The sequence below is a fragment of the Aspergillus karnatakaensis genome (assembly GCF_047715665.1).
Source record: "Aspergillus karnatakaensis strain CBS 102800 unplaced genomic scaffold BJY04scaffold_11, whole genome shotgun sequence".
NCBI lineage: Eukaryota > Fungi > Ascomycota > Eurotiomycetes > Eurotiales > Aspergillaceae > Aspergillus > Aspergillus karnatakaensis.
The window spans coordinates 151,769-171,387 of NW_027395723.1; the positions used below are offsets into that span (position 1 = coordinate 151,769).

The following is a 19,619-nucleotide window of genomic DNA, read 5'->3' on the forward strand; positions in this document are numbered from 1 at the left end:
TATTTTCGTGGGTGGCTGGACCAAGCAAAAGCGCTTTTGGATGTCGCGTTGCCGCCGCCTCTTGACAACGTGGCTAGTTTCGATGTCGTTTCATCCAATCGTTTTGACGCTACATTGACTAGTTGACAGGGATACCCATGTTGCAGTTTGTTTCACGATCCGTGGTATCAAGTATTCCTGGAATTGAACGAAAAACGCTGCTGCAGTGGATTCTCTCTCGCTTCCTCACCGAGTTATCGAACTCATTGGCGATAGCACTCTCAAGAACCCGCACAAAAGGTCCATCCTCACACCGCACCCCGCTCCTCATAATGCAAACCGGAAATGTTTTCTCGCTGTTCTCATTGGCTATATTGTTACAGCAGCTTTCATGATGAAGTCTCTCCAGAGAAGGCCCGCAGGTGCAAGATGGTTGTGTCAAGCTGAAAGCACTGTCTCATATGCACCAGACACTGGATATGCACCAAACACTGGAAATGGCGCCGCCATGGCATTCGATCAAACTCCAGCTCGCCTCCAACGGTCTCCAACGACCTACTGTAGAACATGAGCTCAGAGTGATGGCTGACGGGCGCCATCCTGCCAACTCCAAGGAACCAAAAACCTGCTCAACGCCATCGATGGAGCCTCATAAAGTACTAGTGGCGGACCATGCTTCCTGTGTTTCAGTGCAACGGATGTCCCCGTCGCCCCAGGTCCGTTTGCCGCTACCCCGATGGCTCCAGCTACGTCTATTCAGTTACGTACGTTTGATCTTCTCGACCGGTGGCCAGCTGGCTCCCTGGCATCTCGAGACCTGCTCCACGATCTTGCAGGGATCCTCGAGTATGTATAGCTACGCTCGGGCCGCTCCATCTGCACCTGTTGATGCAGCAGGCTGCAGAAGATATACTCCGTAGTTCTAGACCCTGGGGTTAGTGTGTCGGAGATATATCTCAATAAGGCAAGATTTCCGTGAATCTGCATCGCGGCGATCACAAAGTGGAATCCTTGTCGATGACGATGAACGACGAGATATACTTTGACTATCTCCTACCGTATCGCTTTCGCTTTTGATGTCTTGATCTATCTCATGGCCAACTCTCGAACGCCGTCAGTTACTGTTTTTTTTTTTATCAAGCTTGCAATAGCTTGTAAGGACCGCCCCGGTCGATCAAGATCCACCGGTTTCGTGGGCAAGCCACAGATCGACTCGAGCGATGGATGGTTCTTCCGGGGAACACTCGTCCACCCGGATAGAGTTTGGTACTTTCTAAAGACTGCGAAGATGCTGACGAAAACCAGGCCACCCATGCAAGGAGACATGGCAATATTGATATCTGCAGAAGATACGGTAACACGGTACGCAACGTTGATGTTCGATCTCGGTGACCGAGTAATGACATGGACACCCTCGTAGCAACAAGTACCGAGCATATTCTCAATGACTTTCTCTGCGGAGTGGGCTTGTTGACACCCAGACCGTTTGTGTGGAGAGAGTTATCGTACAGTGGAGTGTAGATGTGATGAAGATGATGGGAAAATCCCGCAAATCCCGCACTCCAACAACCTGTCGAGAACAAAGAACAAAGAAATTCGAGCAGAGCGAAGGAAGTGGGAGAGAAAATGATCTCGCAAGGACAGCGGACTAACTCTGCAAACCGCCTAAAGCAGCCATGCGCTTCGAAGTCAAAGTGAGATTGGGTTCTGTTCCAAGAATTCTCCGTCGAAGTTTCAGGAATTCTCCTCTACTCCGGAGTAGCTGCAGTTGCGCCATGCGCCAGTAGCGTTTTTTTCGCATCCGTTCTGCACCGTTCGGCGTTCAGGTCCTGATCTAACGCTCCAACTCTAGAGACTTTCTTCCCGCGGATTCACCTCCCCCCGTCAGGAGATCCACAGCATCACTATTCACAGCTCCTGATCGAAAGCTGGAGAGCAACAGCCCCGATTGGAATTGGTCGGTTGTCGATCCCGGAGGTTAAGTTCAGAGTGGAGAGAGTGGGGTATGCCGTAGAGGGGAGAGTTGGACCCGGGGACCGGGATACAGTCGTGAGATTCAGATTAGATTGAGATTTAGCTTTGGCATTGGTACTGCTGGCTACTTTGGTCACTGAGGAACTCAGCGCTTATGCAGCAGCTGGGACTGACTGCTGAGCTGGTGACCTGTCTACAGATAACAATCCTGATCGGGAGTGCAATGATGGGTCTACCGAGTACACTACTATCAGACAAGACAGCGGCTCCTTCCCTTCCTGAAGAAGTGCATCAGGATCGGAGGACATCGAATTTTGTCCCTTCTTGGTGAGCATGAGCCTAATTTACCGAGTTCATGTCTGCTTGGAACGTTGGCACCAAAATATCCTACTCGTAGTCCTTAACTAATGTCTGTGCGCTGCAGAACCACTTACTCGCGCAGCGCAGCGCTTAACTAGTTACTTCCAGTTGGAGTTCTTCCCCTCCGCTCAGCTCGCTTGTTTATCAGGTTATGTTATCTGTGGATTCAATACCATAGCTGTCTACTCCATATCCATAATCCGTAATGTTACCGAGGGTCGAAGTAAAGAAGAATCGAGTGAGAGGAAACCACCAGATACCTATTTCTCCACTTGGCTTTTCGCATCGCACAGGGCAATCAGTTGAGTAGGTACGGAGTACCTATCTGAAACCGGAGGGAGGAACTCCGGTCTAGCTCCTGCTTCTCGGACAGGGCACATGGCAGCTCTCTGTCCTCCTGTCTGTCCTTACGCTCACTCTCAAGTTTGTAGTACGGTGTACCTGGCTGGAGGCTCTCCGTACCTCTCCGTACCTAAGCTGGCTGAGAAGGCAGGAAACCCCTCGCAAGCTCACCCCCTGTACAGAGTACATACTACCTCTGTCTAGTATCCAGCCATCTCCAGATCCAGAGAGCAAAAGCAGCGTAGAGTATTGTAAAAGTACAATAAGTCCATCCATCCATTCATTCAATTTATCTCACAAACCCCTCTCCTCTCCTCGCTTCTCAGCGGAAAGACCCTTCAGCACCCGCCCGAAGCAGGGATAACGGTGTTGCATGGACGCCGATGCCCGGGTTGTGATTGTCCTACCCCATAGAGTTCGAGCGTCGCGAACTCGACTGGAACTCTATGTAGGTATCCGGCCATATCGTGCCACTGCTTGCTGTGCTTTGCTTTGTTGTCAACGTCGCTGTTGCAGTTGCCGTTGATCGTTATTTATGTTCATGCTGTGCGCTCTTTCTGTTAAGGTTTGTTTTCTGGGGTAGATATAGGTGTAGGTATAGCTTGACCGTTATATATATTTTATTTCAAGTTGCTACGTAAGCATCTAGTTCGGAACCACCAAGTACATTATTGACAGACCGTTCATTATTTCTTCAGGCTATATTTACTTATTTAATTATATTATGCTAGAACCATCCAATCTCCTTCTTCCTTCCCTTTGATAATTCTTCATAAAAACGTAGGCCTCTGTCTATCTCTGTCTCACCCCAGCTCATCCTTACAGTAACTCAACCACTAGTAAGTAAGTAGTACTCCCCCGCCGTAATCCAGCCCCCAACCCCAACGCCGTACACTGCATATTATAACATGGCAACGTCAAGCAAACATGCAGCTGTCAGTTGCCTCCGCGCTGCACTACCAGTATATTGCATTGCATATTACATTACATATTACAGGATGCAGCTGGAGATGGGCGCGTGCTGGTGCACTCGCAGGTGCAGGTGGTAAAGGTAAGCGAGGGGGCCATCCCTACACCGCTAGTTTAGATAGTTATTGTGGGATGATAACAACGATGATGATGGTCGAGGCTGGGTTGTTCACCGTGGCAATGATAAAATAGATTTGAGAGAACGAGGGGAGGCACGAGGCGACGTCATTATCAATATTTCATGATTGGGGGTTTTCAATGGGAAGGCACCTTGGGTTGGTAACGTTGGAGCTGGAATGTAGGCACCTAATGTGTGTATGTGCAGTTTGTATTATAGCGTACTATACTAACTATGTCGACAGACTATGCACATAATGATACGATGTGATATTGTAGTGATAGAGCAGCCCCCAAACAAACGCCAAATATAGGATGTAGTTATAGGACATCAACTTTTATGGTATTTTCGAAGTCGCTTTTCTTTTTCTTTCCTCCTCTCCCCATCTCTGCTCGACCCAGCCCGAGACGACTGTGAACAGTCGCTCAGGTCGGTATCATGTCGACGAGCGAGAGAGGGAAATCACTGTACACTAACGGCATTCCCCTCCGAGTCCAACAGCCCAGCCTCCTTGACAAGCTCATAGAACTTGCCCTTCTGCTTGATGAGCTCGGTCGGCGAGTCAAACTCCGCGACGCGCCCCTTGTCCAGCACGACGATGCGATCGGAATCGATGATCGTGTTGATGCGGTGCGCGATCGTAATGATCGTGCGGTCTTGAAAGATGGTGCTGCGGAGGGTGCGCTGGAGGAGGGCGTCTGTTTCGACGTCGACGGCGGCCTGGAATAGTAGCGTTAGCAAAGTTTCGTTCTCGTACCAGCAAATAGGAGAGGCGGTAAAGTGAGGAGTATCGGTGACTCACCGTTGCTTCATCTAGGACGAGAATGTTACTGGGTGTTAGGAGCGCTCGGGCGAGAGAGACGAGTTGCCGTTGGCCCTGGCTGAGATTGGATCCTGCTGGAGTTAGTGCATGTCCCCTGCAAGGGATATAGTAGCTACATACCTCCTTCTTGGATGTGCGCGTCCAGCTGACCTTCCATATGGGAGATGTGGTCTTTTAGCCGGGCGTGTTCTGTATTGGTTAGTACGAGCAGTACGAGCTGAACTGAAATTTTGGCGGCGACGTACCTAGAACGCTCCAGAGCTCGGTGTCATCGTGGACGTGGCGAGGGTCGAGGTTGTCTCGAACAGTTCCTTCGAACATGGCTGGATCTTGAGGAATGATTGCAAGGCGACCACGCAGGTCAAAGAGGCCGATCGTTGAGACGTCGAGATTATCGATGCTGGTGTCGTTAGTATCTGAATGAAAGTCTGCAGAGGCTTCTTACCTGATTCCACCGTTGGTGGGTTCGATGATGCGGAACAAGGCCAGAGTGAGTGAACTCTTTCCAGCTCCCGTACGGCCAACAACACCGATTTTTTCATGAGGCTTGATGTCCAAGCTGACGTCCTTGAGCACCAGGTCCAAGCCCTCGCGGTAACGAGTGCTGTAGTTCTGGAAAGACACCGCGCCCTGCGCTGGCCATCCGATCGCTGGACGGTTCTTGAAGATAACCTCGGGCGCTTCGGTCGGTAGGCTCGCGTACTCGAGAACACGCTCGACGGACACGATGTTCGTTTCGACTTCAACAGTCTGCCGGACGATCCAGTTGAGAGACTGAGTGATTTGAAGGGCGTAGGACATGGCCAGACCGACCATTCCTGGAGACAAAGGACTTCCAGTCGCGACAGCAATGACTGAGAGCGCAGCAGAGGCTAGAATGATAACAGAGCCGATGAACTCAAGACGGACGGCAAGCCATCGGTTCGCACTGATCGACGGGAAATAAGCCCGCAGGTTCGCATCCATGCGCCATTCGTTCTCAAGACTGAATCGCTCTTCCTGTCGGTATGCGCGGATGGTAGAAATACCCCCCAGCGACTCCTGGAAGTGTGCGAAAATAGGACTCCTTGTTACACTGTCAAGGCGCTTCAGTTCACGGGATGTGCGAAGGTAGTACTTCTGGTAGCTTAGATAGACGTATCCCAAAGGAAGCACCAGAATTAAAAATGCAGGGGTTGAGCTAGCGATAACAATCAAGGTAAAAATAGCCTTGGCCGAGTTTCCAAAAAGCATGTTAAATGTCCGAGCAAGAACTTCATCGATACGGTAAATGTCGCTTGAGAATCGGTTAAGAATACGTCCAGAGGGTGTCGTCTCGAAGAAGCGCATCGGGGAGCGAAAGATGGAAAACGCCATGCGCTCGTGGAGCTTTCGAGATGCCTCGATCGAGCAGAAGATCCAGAGAATCAGGTTCTGGAGAATGACCAGCAGAGATGAACCAAGACCAAAAGCCAGGTAGACACCAATGAATTTACCAGTGCTAGTACGTGAAGTCGACTGGGTTTCACTCTGGTCAGTCCAGTGCTTCAGCCAGTAGCTTCCCGCTACTTGTGCTGTCTGCGCACCGATGAGTGTGAAGAGGTAGAAACCAACTGCAACAAGATTGCTCTCCTTGGCGTATTCACCGTACACCTTCCATTTGACCTTGCCTTGCTGAGAGGTTTCCTGTGTCTGTTTGCTCTTGAGATTCTCTTCATCTGCAAGCTTGCGTCGGGGGCCGGTCCAGCTGACGGTACTTGCGCGGCGGAGAGTGACTGTGCTCGTTCTTCGGGCACCCGGGGCTGCCTTAATAGGGGCCAGAGAGCCAATTTGCTGTTCAGCATCGTCCGTATCGGAAAGGTCAGAGTCGAGGTTTTCAATGATAGTGGCTGATTCAGAGCTTTCAGGGCTGGCGAGTCCATTGTCGGCGGAGCTTTCATCATCAGAGTCATTCATGGTCGTACGGACAAGGTTGGAAACTTCACCCTTCATGGCCATCAACTGCTCATATGTGCCCTTTTCAATCAGTGTCTTATCGCGAAGTAGGCCGATGAAATCAGCTTCTTTCAGAACAGGAATGGCGTTCGTGGCGAGGATCCTGGTCTTGCTGCTCAGGATACCGTCACGCCCAAGCACGCGATTGATCAAATGGCGGCCAACGTGCTGATCAACTGCAGATAAGACGTCGTCAAGTAGGTAGATATCTGCACGAGCGTAAACAGCACGAGCAAGCGTCAAGCGTGCCTTTTGTCCTCCGGAAAGAGAAATTCCCCTCTCTCCGACCTCTGTTTGGTCGCCGTCGGGGAGATTCTTGAAGTCATCAAGCAAAGCGCAGGCCTCCACAGTCAGGTCGTAGAATTGCGGATCCCAACGGTGGCCAAAAACAATGTTCTCTCGAACACTTGCGTTCATAACCCAGGCTTGCTGCGCAACGTAAGCGATGCGTCCACGGACGACGACCTCGCCACCATCCTCTATCCGCCATAAATCACCAAGGAGAGCCTGGAGAAGCGAAGACTTTCCGGAGCCAACTCGTCCGACAATGCAGTTGAGTTCTCCCTTGCGACAACTCAGATCGATATGTTCTAGCGCTGTCTCGTCTTTGTAACGGTTCCAAGAGAACGAAGCGTCGCGAATTCTGACAGATTCGTCACCGATGTGCGCGACACTATCCTCAAACCTAACCGCATCAGACTGAAGTTCGTCAGCGGTGAGATAATCTGTCAGACGTCTGACCGCCACGGAGGCTTCGATAATGGCTGTGATGACCATGGGCAGGACCGAAAGCGGGAAGGTAAGCAAGTTAAACAAAGTCAACGCCGGGAAGACGATGGACGTGGTCAGCGGCTTGTCTTGGGTTAGCACGAAGACGGTGAACGTAGAGCAAGAGACCAAGAATGGGGTTGATTGCCAGGTGAAGTTCGCAATTGACTGGGTGGCTCCGATCTTGCGCAGGGTGTTCAGCTCGAGGTCGTTACGGATGTGGCTCAATTTGTTCATGAATGCTGTGTTCCAAGCGTATAACTTGATACTCTTGATGTTGTTCAAGATTTCGGTCATTAGACGGGATCTTGAGTCCTTGTTCTTCATCTGGATAAGTTGAAGCTTCTTCATCATTCGCGCAATGACGCCGTTCAGCGGAATCATGAGGATCATGACGCCAATTCCTGCGAACATGCTAACTCCGACCAGTTGATAGAGCGAAATCATGCAGAGCGTGATTTGGAAGGGCGCGGACCACAGCTGGGTGCCAAATTGAGTCAAATCAGACAGTCGCTGCTGATCCACAGCCATGTGGTTGACAATATCACCAGTAGTCTTGTTTGCGCGGCCTTCACTTGAGAGCTTCAAAGCCTTTGCGTAAATCATGGCAGTAAGGCCGGATTTGACGCGCATGCCTGAATCGAAAGCGCGCTGGAAATACTGGTGCAGGCACGAAGTCTGAACTACCGACACCACAAACATAGCAAGGGCAATGGCGACACCTCGTATCACGGGCTGCGGTTCAGGGGTCCGGTATGAATAGATGAAATCAATCAAGATACGTAGGAGCTGAGGTTGAACAAAGGCAAGGATATCACTGCCGCACTTGATGACTGCTCCACGGAGATACGGGGTGCCATACGATTTGAACATGGCCGTCCACAGAGATGGATTTTTCTTCTCCAACTCTTCCTCCCAATGCTCCTGCAGGGTCGCGCCAGTCGCACGGGTGGTATCGCGTCGGCGGAGATTCCAAAGATCATCCTGCGTCAAGTAATTGGTGTATCCGAACTTCATCAATGGTGTCATCCAGCTGAAGGTCAGAACAGAGAAGATATCTGCATATTCGTATGGACATTCGTCTTCGTCGCCCAGGGCGTCATAAGCACTCTGTTTCTTCGGCACCAGATATTCCAGCGCGAACTCTAGAATCGCGAGACCCAAGCTGACGTTGAAGGTAACAAAGTATGGTAAATGATATTCGTAGGTCTTTCGCGCCACTAGCGAGCGTAGTTTGACGCCATATGCGATAACAAAGAACAGCCAGTAGAAAAGAACGACTCCATTCGGTTGCCGGCTGCGCCAGTGTTCATAGTATTGTACGGTAAAGATAAGTCCCAGCGAGGCGAATATGAGCACCGAGCTCCAGAACGGAAAGTTGGCGAACCATTTCGGATCCGTTTCGATTTGGAGGGCAGCCTGTAGAGCGGTAGTGAAGAGCAAAGCGGCTAGAACGACCTGCGAGTAGAGAAATTTTCAGTATAGTTCAGCGACACTGACAATGGTCTGATACTGACCAGCTTCGCATAGAAATGCCAGTTCTTAGCGACGGGTTGCGGAATGCGCTTCTTGAACAGGAACCAGAGGGCGCCGGTTCCAAAGACTAAGCCAAAGGCCGCAACCAGAGACACACCAAAGTCCAGAAAGCACGGCGTCAGGTCATATCTGATCTTGCTGACAGGCCCCCAGCCTTCCGGATCGCTGCAGAAAGGCTGTCGCTTCGCCGAGTGGAATAGGGCGGACGGCAGGGATCCTGGGGCGATTTCCCCAAGGATGGTCTGCGAGCTGTCGTCCAGCATGTTTCCCGGAATGTGTAACCCAGACCTCGATTTCCTCTGTCCTCCGGGACGCACAGAAGAGAAGGAGGAGCAACAACCGACAGGAAAAATAGGCACGAATTGGAAAGGAGAAAAGAAAGATAGCGCGGAGGTGGAGGAAGTCTCCAAAGGATGACCTCAAGCTACTGCTTACTAACAGATGCGAAGCTTTGTCGCTTACGGATTCGCAATTCGGAGTTAGCTTTGCGCTTCTTCCTCGTTCCCTGGACTCGGTCTTCGCCAATCACTGCTCCTGCAATCGTAACAGATAGATTTCCCTGTCTTTATCTGTCCATCCGCCTGCCAATCAGATATACATCCTCTTTGAACCCTACTTCTGAGTTCCTTCACGTCTTTTAGTCCTGACTCACCGCTGCGGAGTTAAGGTTCTTGGCACTCTGCGTAGTTGGAGTAGCAGCTCTTGGCTCCTTATCAGGCATCCTCCTCCGAGCAAACATCATGTTGCCTGCAGAGAACATTCCATGTTTGACTGCTTTGATCCATCAAGAAGTCATCATGCACATGTTTCTGCACCAACCCGAACGGAATAGATAAGCATCTGGCCCGGTGTCCCCTCTGGTACTCTTCGAATCGGTTGTATCAAGTTCAAGGGCTAAAAAGCTCGGGGCCAGGGTGTGCTAGCTGCATTGTGCGGGTAAGCTGTCAAATGGACTTTCTAGGAGGTTATAATGGATATAGTCGATATATGATGTATAAGCAACACGATAAGGACCATCTTCTCTTTACCCCGGTAAGATCAGACGTCTGATCAATCCGAAATCAAGGACCTACTATACAGACTGGCTTTATAACAATATGCTACTAAAACTTGTTTGGAGTCTGAGGAACATGAAAGCTGTTGGATTTCTCTTCTGAACCAACCTAGTATTGATTGACTAACATTCTAAATATTGAACCCAGTCTCCTAAGCATTTTCCTCGTCCGCCGACTCTATACCCAACCTCAACGACTACTTCGTGTGTCCCAATTTGCTCCGGCTCGCCTGAAGAAAGTGCGCGAAGAAGTCCACGTTCTTCTAGGTCTTCACAAAATGTCTTTTTAGCAGTAAATTCCTCTTCCAGAGACAGCTGGTGGGCCGTATCACAGCTCTTGCCATTAGAACTCCCGGTGGCTTCATAGTCTTGTGCCGCATCGGTGCTCACACCCAAAAGCTTATTCGTCTGCGTAGCCAGTTCTGAGACCGTGGCCTATTTATTATGCCAGCACTGATCAATAACATCGTCAATCAGCGGATCGCCAGTTAATTCCGGAAACACCATATCTTGTAACAAGGCCACAGTCTTGGGACCATGGTCGTACGGATCCTCAGTAAGACACCTATCCCCATAAACCTCAAAGCCGTAGTTTATAAAGTAGAACAAGGAACCAGGCGCAAACTCCTCTGTCCGGGGTCCAAGAAAGCCAGCACCCCTCTATTGCCTTGGTCCGCCTCGGTACTGTTGAGGAATCTGCTATATGGAGCCATACATGCTTCGTGGTATGCTCCAACTTCTGCCGTGCTGTCAAAGTCAGACAGCTTCAGCCGGTCACGACCGAGTAGGATGTTCTCAGGTCGTAGGTCGCCATGAGCTAGATTCAGTGATTCTAAGAATGCGACGGCTTGGGCGAGGTCGTTCATCCACTGCTTTCGTAGGGGCAGCGGTTCTAGCTTTTCCACTTTTGTGACTACCATGGTTTTCATATCTCGAATGTGGTTACTCTGTATTCGATAAAAAGTGACGAATCTATCAGGGTATTAGCAGAGGAGGCTGGTCGCTCCTGAAGGGCCCTCAATTACCTCTCATGTATTCAAGGAAAATGCCGTTCTCTGAAAAGGAGAAACATTGAACGATAAATGGGCAAGGCAGATTCTGCGAGAATATTCGATATATCTCGACCTCTTTACGAAACTGCTCCCTCTCAAATTCCCCAGACTTTGGGACCTTCACCACGATAAGGGGGTGGACCTCATACACGAAGGAGATGCCTCCTCCCCGAATCCAATGTACGGTAGGGAATTGGTGTTGGATATCCATGGATGATGAGTTGAGAGTACCGTACGATAAGGGCAAAGTGATGTTCGACAGAGGGACAGGAGCAGGTGGTTTGTGTCTGAAGGGAGGGTCAGCGCATTGGATGCAGTAAAAAAGGAGAAAGGAGGCCCGGGGAGGTAATATTATTGGTGCATGCTGCAGGGGTCGTCTTACAGTGCAGGTGCCTCTTCGAAAAGCATGCAGATGTTCGTCCTTAAGCAACGAATTAACTAGGACTCCTTAATCATTATAGCTTTGTTAGTTGGATCCATGAAGTTCATATTGATTTGCGGCATTTGGTATCCTCAGCAAATAGAGGCATGATGGTCCTATAGAAATGAAGATTAAGTCCATCTATAGATAGGTACGGTAGAGAGTCTGACCAGCGTATCTATGATAGTCATCGTCGAAACACAAATAGGTCCACTAGGCCTGCTACTGTTCTCTAACGTCCATCTATTTCACGTAGGCATCATTGGCGAGACAGTCAAGACATAGATCTTGGTTACCATGCTAAGTCAGTAAAGTGATTCTCCTTAGCATAGCAACCGGTAACGAGAAGCTCCAAATACCGCATGCCCGCAGCCCAAGGGCATTAACCTCAACTATGCTCCTTCACGATTCAACTAGTGTATCTCGATATCGAATATCTGGTGCTAATGGCTAGATATATTGCTAGCAGCTCGAGATGATCAAAATCATCAAGCTCACGGTACACTATACCCATAAACCACTCACTTAGAATCCCACATAATCTCACTCAACCTCAACAACGCATCCGCACTCGCTTTCTTCGCCGCCATAAAGCCCTCGCGATTATCCTCCCCCTTCGGCCCCCTCAATATCTCCGAGAAACACAAATCAACTAGAACCTTGAGCTCTTCATAGCTGAACGGTTCGCCGTCAGGCGCAGGCGCATTCTGACCATGCGCGGCAAGATACTCCTTCTCTTTCTTGGCGTAGTCGAGGGCTTTCTCTGCGCCTTCGAGAAACCAGTCGAGGAATTTGGCGCTGCGGGGGAGGGCGACGACTTCGTGGTGGAGATGAGACTGTGTGCCGGTGGAGGCGGACGGTTCGGAGATATCGATAATGATGTTCTTGAGGTTTTGCTGCAAAACGAGGACGTCGAGTTGCAAGCGGAGTGCGCCATTTTCGTTCATCGCCCAGATGTAGCGGGTGGCGGAGACGAAGACGCGGTCGATGAAGCGGGATAGGCCGGAGGTGATGAAGCGGCGTTGGGCGGTTCCAAGGTAGGTTGAGATGTTCGTATCGAAAGCGATCAGGTCTTTGTTTAGTTCTAGAATAGCCGGTGATGCTGCCGTGGGCTGGCTTGTGAGAAGATGCCAGCAGCCACCACTAGGTGGTGGGCCAGGAGTGGCGGGCTCTGAGTTGCGGATGGTTGGGGGGTTAGGACCGGCCATGGTCCGCGCCAACATATGAATGATTCCGCATCTGATATCAATGTGCAAAGCGAACATAGCGGTGAGTGAGAGGTCACGGAGGGACTGGAGTGTTGTGTCGAATGCTGTGCCTGTTTCTTGATTCAACGGGAGGTATACAGGTTGACTGATACTATCGCGCTTAGCCTTCATGGCGCCAATCAAAGTCCATCGACGGTTTGTTGTCCCAGAAGAACCCTGGGATGGTCGTGTTTCCGCTACCGGTTGTCGTAGCTTCGCAAGGCTACTAGCAAGCCATTGCTATGTTTTGTTAGCTAAGGAATTATAAGTGTGGGGGTTGTCGGCGAACCATGCTATTGTGAAGGAGAGACAGCGCTACAACAGACTTGGGATCGGAAATGATGTCAATGGGCTCCAACGGCATTTTATCCGTCAGTTTAATCAGAAGCCCAGTTTCCTGTTCGTGTCAGCACTGTTGATAATTAAAGCAAATGATAGCAAGTAATTACCCTGTCAATGACTTCTTGCTTGTCAGTGTCTGATCTGTGCCAAAGCTCGGTCACTAGGTCATGAATAGGACCGGATTCAGCGAAAGCTGCGGCAGCCTTGAGATGGACGCCACCACCTCTTGCATGAGAGGAGACCTTCGTGACGATGGCTTTATTGAAGTTAGCAGGCAAGTAGGGCACTCAAATTCGGGAGACGTCTCACTTTTGTACCAGCCGCAGCACTTATCATAGTATGTAACTATCTGACTGAGCAGAAGTTGAGTAAAAGTTTGATCGTGAGGAATGCTAGACAACATCTTGCTGAACTCCCTCACAACCGACATGAACTTCACCGTACCCTGTATATTCGTCAGAATCACAACGAGGCATTCAACAGTTTCTGTTACAAACCTTGAACAGTGGCCTCGGCGAAACAGAGGACCATTGGGGATCCTCAGTAAAAGCATCTGAGGTGATAAAGCTGAGAGTGCAAAGCTCGGTGACGGTTTCATCAAGCTGCGGTAAGAAAACGTTTACCAAGAAATCGTCAAGGAAAGAGGTTAGAGAGCCTGTAACCATGTCGGAATCCACCGGTACAACATCCTTCAGGCGCTGGATAAAAGAAAGCGACGGCGGTAGAAGCAGGCTCATATTGAATACACTGGGCTCGATCAGGATTTTGTGGCCCGTCCCTTGTCTGGAGTCTGAAGGGTTGTCGTCCGACTTCTCTTCCGATTTGGATACAAGACCAGGGACGGAAGACCTTAAGATCTCGTCTAGTTCGTTTTGTTCTGCCTTCATCTCGGTTGTACGGCCAGCCTCGGACAATTTGAACAATTTCTATCAGGAGTCAGCAAGATCCGGCGTAGAGACGCGTAAATAGACGTACCTTGTTCTTATCTCTATAGCCTGAGTATAGCTGCCGTCGTGCGTCTGTTTCTTCGTCTATCGGTCTAATAGAAGAGTCGCCATCAGTAGCCAGGTAGTCGTGCATCAAAGATCGAATCTAGGTGCGTCGATCAGTTAGTCCATCAAGTCGATAGTAATCTAACTTACCTCGCTCTGGTAAAGCTTCCATAACTCCTTGAAACCACCAGCCAGGGAGTTGCTTTTTGGTATCCCCTCACGTTCTACTATAGCTGCTATGACCTCATGAACAACACGGTGACCCTCCGCGATTGCTTCAAACTTGGCGTACAGCGTCCATAGAAACTCTGATAGCACGTGGCCACGTTTCTCGATTAGTTCCGTTGGCGAGTTGGCCTTTGCTTCTTGCGCCATAGAGCCACGTGGTAAGGGATAGCGTGAATCTATTTCCGCGTTCGTCTTGTCAACCACTGTGAACAGCTCCACAGGGAGTCGTTGTTCAATACGATCCACTGCAATGTCCAGATGGCCCATCTTGTTTAGAGCTTCTATGAGAAGCTGTAGATAAGAGAACGTATCAGCCTCCGGATTTCGAGAGGCATCTTCGATCATGGGCTTGGTGGCATCGAGTCTCGCAAGGAACCCATAGACAGGCCGCTCCCAAGAGTTTGCGCCCCCTCCGTTCACATTCGTGTTCTCTGTTTCTGCGGTTGGCGGCTTCCATCGATCGGCGCAGTATGGCGACTTCAGGTAAAGATGATCATGCAGTTCCTCAACTAAGATATCTGTGATCGAAGACTCTTGGTTCTCAAAGTATGCGCGAATATCTGCAAGAGCACCAATTTTTTCAAGCTCTGATCGTCGCAAAAGGCGTAGAGCATCGTGCAGCACCTCCACAGCACCCAGAAAGCGCTTGTCAGTGAGCTGAGACTCTAGCTTCTCGGGAAGGGACTGGATTTCCTGGATCTGACTGAATAGCTGTATGATATCGTCATATTTCTGAGAGGACGTAGCTAGTTCTTTCAGCTCGGGTTTCGTCGAGAGCAATCCAGATTTCGCGTTCTCAAGAGCATATCGCAGATTGCGCACTCGGCCTTGCGAGCTTTGTATGCTTGCCTGAATTTTGTGATATGTACCGATGGAGCTATTGAAGCCCTGGTGATGCTCTAGAACAGAAGTATCAGTAACAGCCTGTGCTTATAGTAGAGGCCGGGACTAACCGTTCACGATGGTTTTTAGTGTCTGTTGTATACTTTGATGCGCATCCAAGAAGTCCGGTTCGCGCTCTGCCTTCCCTAATGTGCTTGTGTCCATTAACTGCAATGCAACCTGTACCGGCACACAATCGTCGGTCGCCACGAAATCCCAGTCCCGCTGGATCGAATGTAGCACGTCTAGAAGATAGATATTGTATGTTAGAAATCAACTCTATTGAAAAAGAGTAGGGCATGCACATCTGGCACATACCTTCAACCGCTTGCGACTTCCCCACAGTGGGAGCGCTGCGTCCTCCCTCCTGGTTGCTCGTATTCACCAGTCGAGGATCTCCCCGAGGGACTTGCTCATTCGCCGTGGGTGTCCGTCGCTCTCTCTCCGTATCTGGCCCCCGTGTCCGTGATCGCGACGAGGAGTACGAACGGTCATCGCGGTCGAACCTGTCTCGGCGGCGCTCCGGAGAATGAGCGGGCGAAAGCGACGGCTGTTGTGACGGCTCCGTGTAAAATCCACCATAGCCTCCAGGGCGACGATCTCGTCCACCTCCAACGCCGTAACCAGCCGGTCCTAGGTTGTTATTGTTGCCGTATCCACCATCGCCGCGGTCGTAGCGGTTGGTGTCGGAGTACCCGTAACCGTTCGCGTAGCCACGTCCACTGCTCATACCCAATTTGTTGCGCTTTCTAAACTCAAGCTATTGTTTAAATCGATCGGAGTGTAGCGGCGATCGGCTGGATGTAGAGGAAGCTCGAATCGGTGCTCGGTGCCTAGGGGTCGACGGGATCAGAATGTAGGGGATGCGGGCATCGTCGCTGGAAAGCGGGCGACTATCTGAGACGGGAGTGGTTCTCCTCGGTACTCGATCAGTGGCGGACACACTCAATTATCTGCCAGAGTACTGGAGGTTGGCGAGAATTTCAAGACGTCAATAGATCGTTGCATTGAAAGGACGATTAGTTGGTCAGGACCGTCAGGACCAGGTCCGAGCTGGTGTCTTGAGATCCCCACACGAGCCGCCAGCCACGTTCCGCAATTCGGTTGGGGGTGTAAAATCCTACACGAAGTGTATACAAGCACGATTGACTTTCTGGGTGATAATTCTATCCTACTATCTATCTATAACAGGCCTCTATCGCCCTATTACTTGGAGATTGGCTGAGTTTCCCGTTTCAGCCAGTTTCGTGTGAATTCGTCGTTCTCGAAGAATTTGTGGGTCTTATCCCATACTTCTGTATGGTAGTCGTTCACCCATTTGATTTCCGAGTCACTCAGCAGCGAGGGCTCAATCAGGTTGAGTCCAATAGGGCACATTGTGACATGTTCAAAGCCTAGCCAGGGACGTTCGCCAAACTTGTGTGTTGTCTGAACCTCGCGCACCATGACGACGTCTAATCAGATATTAGTATAGCTTTATACCTGGGCAATGGATAGAGAAGCTTACTCTCAATACGGATTCCGAATTTGCCGTCTTCGTAGAAGCCAGGTTCTGCAAAATTTTAGCAAAGGTTTTAGTTCGAGTGATACCATTAGTGCTTACCATCAGAGATAACATTGCCAACAGCAAGGGGAACTTCAGTGTATTGGACTCGGGTACCGATACCGACAGGGCCCTCGTGTACGTTCTGTATACAGTCAGAAAGTGACAATCCTCAGAGAGAAGCCTGAATTACCAAGTAAGAACCAATTCCATGGCCTGTCCCGTGTAGGAAATCGAGTCCCTCTTTCCACAAGTGCTGACGAGCCAAAACATCAAGCGCAAAACCACTTGTACCTTTGGGGAAAACGGCAGCATCGATCCCAATACAGCCCTTCAGGACTAGGGTGAAGGCTTTCTTCTCAAGCTCAGAGGGAGTTCCGAAATGGAAGGTTCTGGTTACGTCTGTGGTTCCATCAAAATACTGGCCTCCGGAATCGCAGAGGTAGATCGCGGTAGGATCGATGATTGAACAGCTCCCCTTTTCGGGCTTGTAATGAATAATGGCCCCGTTGGGGCCCGTGGAGGAAATTGTATCGAACGAGAGGCCTGCAAAGAGGTCTTGTTTGGCTCTAAGCTGCTCGAGCTTATCGGCAGCATCCACTTCATCCAGAGTTGTCTTCTTATTGACCAGCTCGTTCTCGAGCCACGCAAAATACTCAATCAAGGCAGCTCCGTCACGAACATGGCAAGCCCTCATGCCTGCCAGCTCGACGTCGTTCTTCACAGCCTTAGCATCGCCAATCGGGCTGCGGGTCTCTTCGACATGATCTTCGCCTCCGAGGCTCAAATTGAGAGCCCATGAAGCTCTATTTGAAAGGAGAAATTTGGAAGACGCCTCAGAGTCCTGCTTCTTTGCCTCGCTCAGTGCCTTGGCATCCGCAAATATTGAGTCGTATGGCTTCACGATAACGTCTTGACCGAGATGCGCTTTCACCTCGGGAGTCAACTTTTCATCCTCAATGTAAAGCTCGACCGTGGTGGGGGTGACAATGCAATAAGAGAAGAACACAGGGTTGTAGGGAATGCTAGAAGCCAGGATAAGTCAGGTCAAGAGCAGATAAGCTAAGTGTTGCATACGTACTCGCTTCCCCTCAAGTTCAAGAGCCAAGCAATCTCATCAAGCATGGCTGAGGGATGTTAGCCCGGGCGTATGGTTTCAGTACATAGATGAAACTCACAAACCACAAAGCCCGCCGCCTTCTTGCTCTCCAGCTCCTTCCGGAGGTCGGTCACTTTGTCTTGAAAGCTCTTTCCAGCGTACTTTTCGGGATGAACCTTCACTTTTTCCCTTGGCGGAGCTGGTCGATCACTGCCCCAGACCTTGTCGACAAGGTTCTGTGACACACCCACTAGAGATGCACCATTCTTCTTGAGGGTGTCGGAAAGATTCCGGGCGGCGGCTAGAAGTCATCAGCGACTGTTTTGGACTGTACCCAAGCTACCTCAACCCCGTTCCTACTCACCACCTGTGATCAACGCCGGATCAACGCCGACTACTTTACCACCCTCGGCTTGTTGAGTGATCCTGCAAAGCGTTCAATTTCAGAACGTTGATCCAGAAGGGACTCGAATCACATACCACTCCTGCCATGTCGGCACGCCTTCAACTCCACGTTTCAGAAGAGTCCAATTGTTATCGAGCTGCTTTGCCGCTTGGTTGAAGTATCGGCCGTCCGTAGATAATGCCGCCTCGCTCAATGATATAAGAGCGGTTCCCGCAGAGCCAGTGAACCCGGAAATAAACTCTGTATGTATTTGTAAGTTACATGCGTTCGCAAGCGAGGGCAGCCGTCGGTGGCAGGTTCGAAGGCAGGAACTATATAGACGTACCACGTCGACCGTCGCATGGCGCAATATATTCGGACTGGTGACTATCCTCAGAAGGAACGACTTAATGAACGGTCAGTTGGGCTAAGTTCCAGAGTGGAATGAGGGTTCTCTGATGTCATACTATATACATCGACCTTGTGCTCTTGCATCAGCTGCCGCAAGCTGGAAAGGCGCTTGGATGTGTCCACGGTCTCCATTTCGATGACGTATCTCGGAACAGATATAAAAAAGAATCGTGATCGAGTGCGGGGCAGGTTTTGAGTCGGCCGGAAAGCTAGAATCCAGGAGAGCCGAGTTGGAGGACGGGAAAAGAGCATCGACTGACGCGATTAGAAGAGGAATGGCGCACGTGTCCTAGAAAGAATACCTCGAATGGGGGCCGAGTGGGTGCACACCCACGAATTGAAGAGTGTGTGGATAGACTGGAGGAGGGGGGACAAAGGCGAATGAAAGTGAGCTATAGATTATACAAAAATAGGAGGATTGGAGCTTGGGAGAAGCGAACAACACACCCCGGCCTTGATAAGGTGGGGACTCCGATTCGGACTTGCGCCTTGTATTATATTACAAGCTGTTACCAAAATATTACAGGTATGACCTGCCAACATCTGGCATCGGGTTTCATTTTACACTGCTAGGCCAGTGGTGAGAGCTGACGGGCAGCGGGGGAGCGTAAATACCGCGGGGATTGATCAATCGCCAATTCATGTAGTCTACAGTCCATTCCGTATCTCCTCGTCTCTCCCCTCGAGCTCCCTTGACGCAGTTCCCCCTCCTTGACCGCCTGAAAGTGTTATCACCACGTGATTATATTACGCTTATCGGAGTCATCTATATCGCAGCGCAGCTATCGTCACTTCTCCAGCTTTTTGTTCACTTCCCCAGGCGCTTTGGTCATGTCCGTGGACCCCTCAGGCCAGGCTGTGGATGTCCAGCTCCTCATAAATGAGGCAAGGGCGGTATGCGACTCTTCCCTGCTCTCGTTCTGATCATGAATTGACCTTGGTTGTTTCAGCTTGTTTCTCAGCTCTATGACCCTGCAAATACCGGCAACCCCACCAAGATCAAAGTTATTCAGGAGCACCTCCAAAATCTCCAAAAAGGACCGCAAGCTTGGCTCATCGCAAATAGTCTCCTTACAGATGAAAATACGGATCTAAGATTCTTTGGTGCCCTGACCTTCAC

General features: G+C 50.3%; 3 protein-coding genes across 3 annotated transcripts; all 3 read right to left on the bottom strand.

The window, feature by feature from the left end:
* Positions 1-3,963: 3,963 nt before the first annotated feature.
* BJY04DRAFT_225970 (ATP-binding cassette glutathione S-conjugate transporter YCF1) lies at positions 3,964-9,198 on the bottom strand. The gene is made up of 6 exons (XM_073718310.1): positions 8,825-9,198; positions 5,011-8,765; positions 4,811-4,965; positions 4,686-4,754; positions 4,545-4,636; positions 3,964-4,462 (listed from the first exon to the last, which is right to left on the bottom strand). Exons 1-6 carry the CDS (start codon positions 9,104-9,106, stop codon positions 4,205-4,207), a joined length of 4,611 nt encoding a protein of 1,536 aa, XP_073573956.1. The 5' UTR covers positions 9,107-9,198; the 3' UTR covers positions 3,964-4,204.
* A 1,053-nt stretch (positions 9,199-10,251) lies between these two features.
* On the bottom strand, positions 10,252-11,246 carry BJY04DRAFT_182950 (uncharacterized protein). The gene has a single exon (XM_073710398.1). The coding sequence runs from the start codon at positions 10,824-10,826 to the stop codon at positions 10,491-10,493; it is 336 nt and encodes a 111-aa protein (XP_073573957.1). The 5' UTR covers positions 10,827-11,246; the 3' UTR covers positions 10,252-10,490.
* A 645-nt stretch (positions 11,247-11,891) lies between these two features.
* BJY04DRAFT_206005 (uncharacterized protein) lies at positions 11,892-18,631 on the bottom strand (the record flags this gene model as incomplete). The annotated part of the gene is made up of 18 exons (XM_073713659.1): positions 11,892-12,857; positions 12,907-13,014; positions 13,067-13,215; positions 13,269-13,404; positions 13,457-13,885; positions 13,935-14,051; positions 14,102-15,078; positions 15,133-15,306; positions 15,380-15,810; positions 16,272-16,515; positions 16,569-16,613; positions 16,665-16,749; positions 16,798-17,629; positions 17,686-17,731; positions 17,783-18,004; positions 18,068-18,129; positions 18,184-18,349; positions 18,505-18,631. 18 exons carry the CDS (start codon positions 18,629-18,631, stop codon positions 11,892-11,894), a joined length of 5,316 nt encoding a protein of 1,771 aa, XP_073573958.1.
* Between the last annotated feature and the right edge of the window lie 988 nt (positions 18,632-19,619).

Coding starts and splice junctions, on each gene's coding strand:
- BJY04DRAFT_225970 (XM_073718310.1), bottom strand. CDS start 9,106: ATGCTGGACGACAGCTCGCAGACCATCCTTGGGGAAATCGCCCCAGGA. Junction 4,966..5,010: donor CCCACCAACGGTGGAATCAG/GTAAGAAGCCTC, acceptor TAACGACACCAG/CATCGATAATCTCGACGTCT. Junction 4,637..4,685: donor CGCGCACATCCAAGAAGGAG/GTATGTAGCTAC, acceptor TAACTCCAGCAG/GATCCAATCTCAGCCAGGGC.
- BJY04DRAFT_182950 (XM_073710398.1), bottom strand. CDS start 10,826: ATGAAAACCATGGTAGTCACAAAAGTGGAAAAGCTAGAACCGCTGCCC.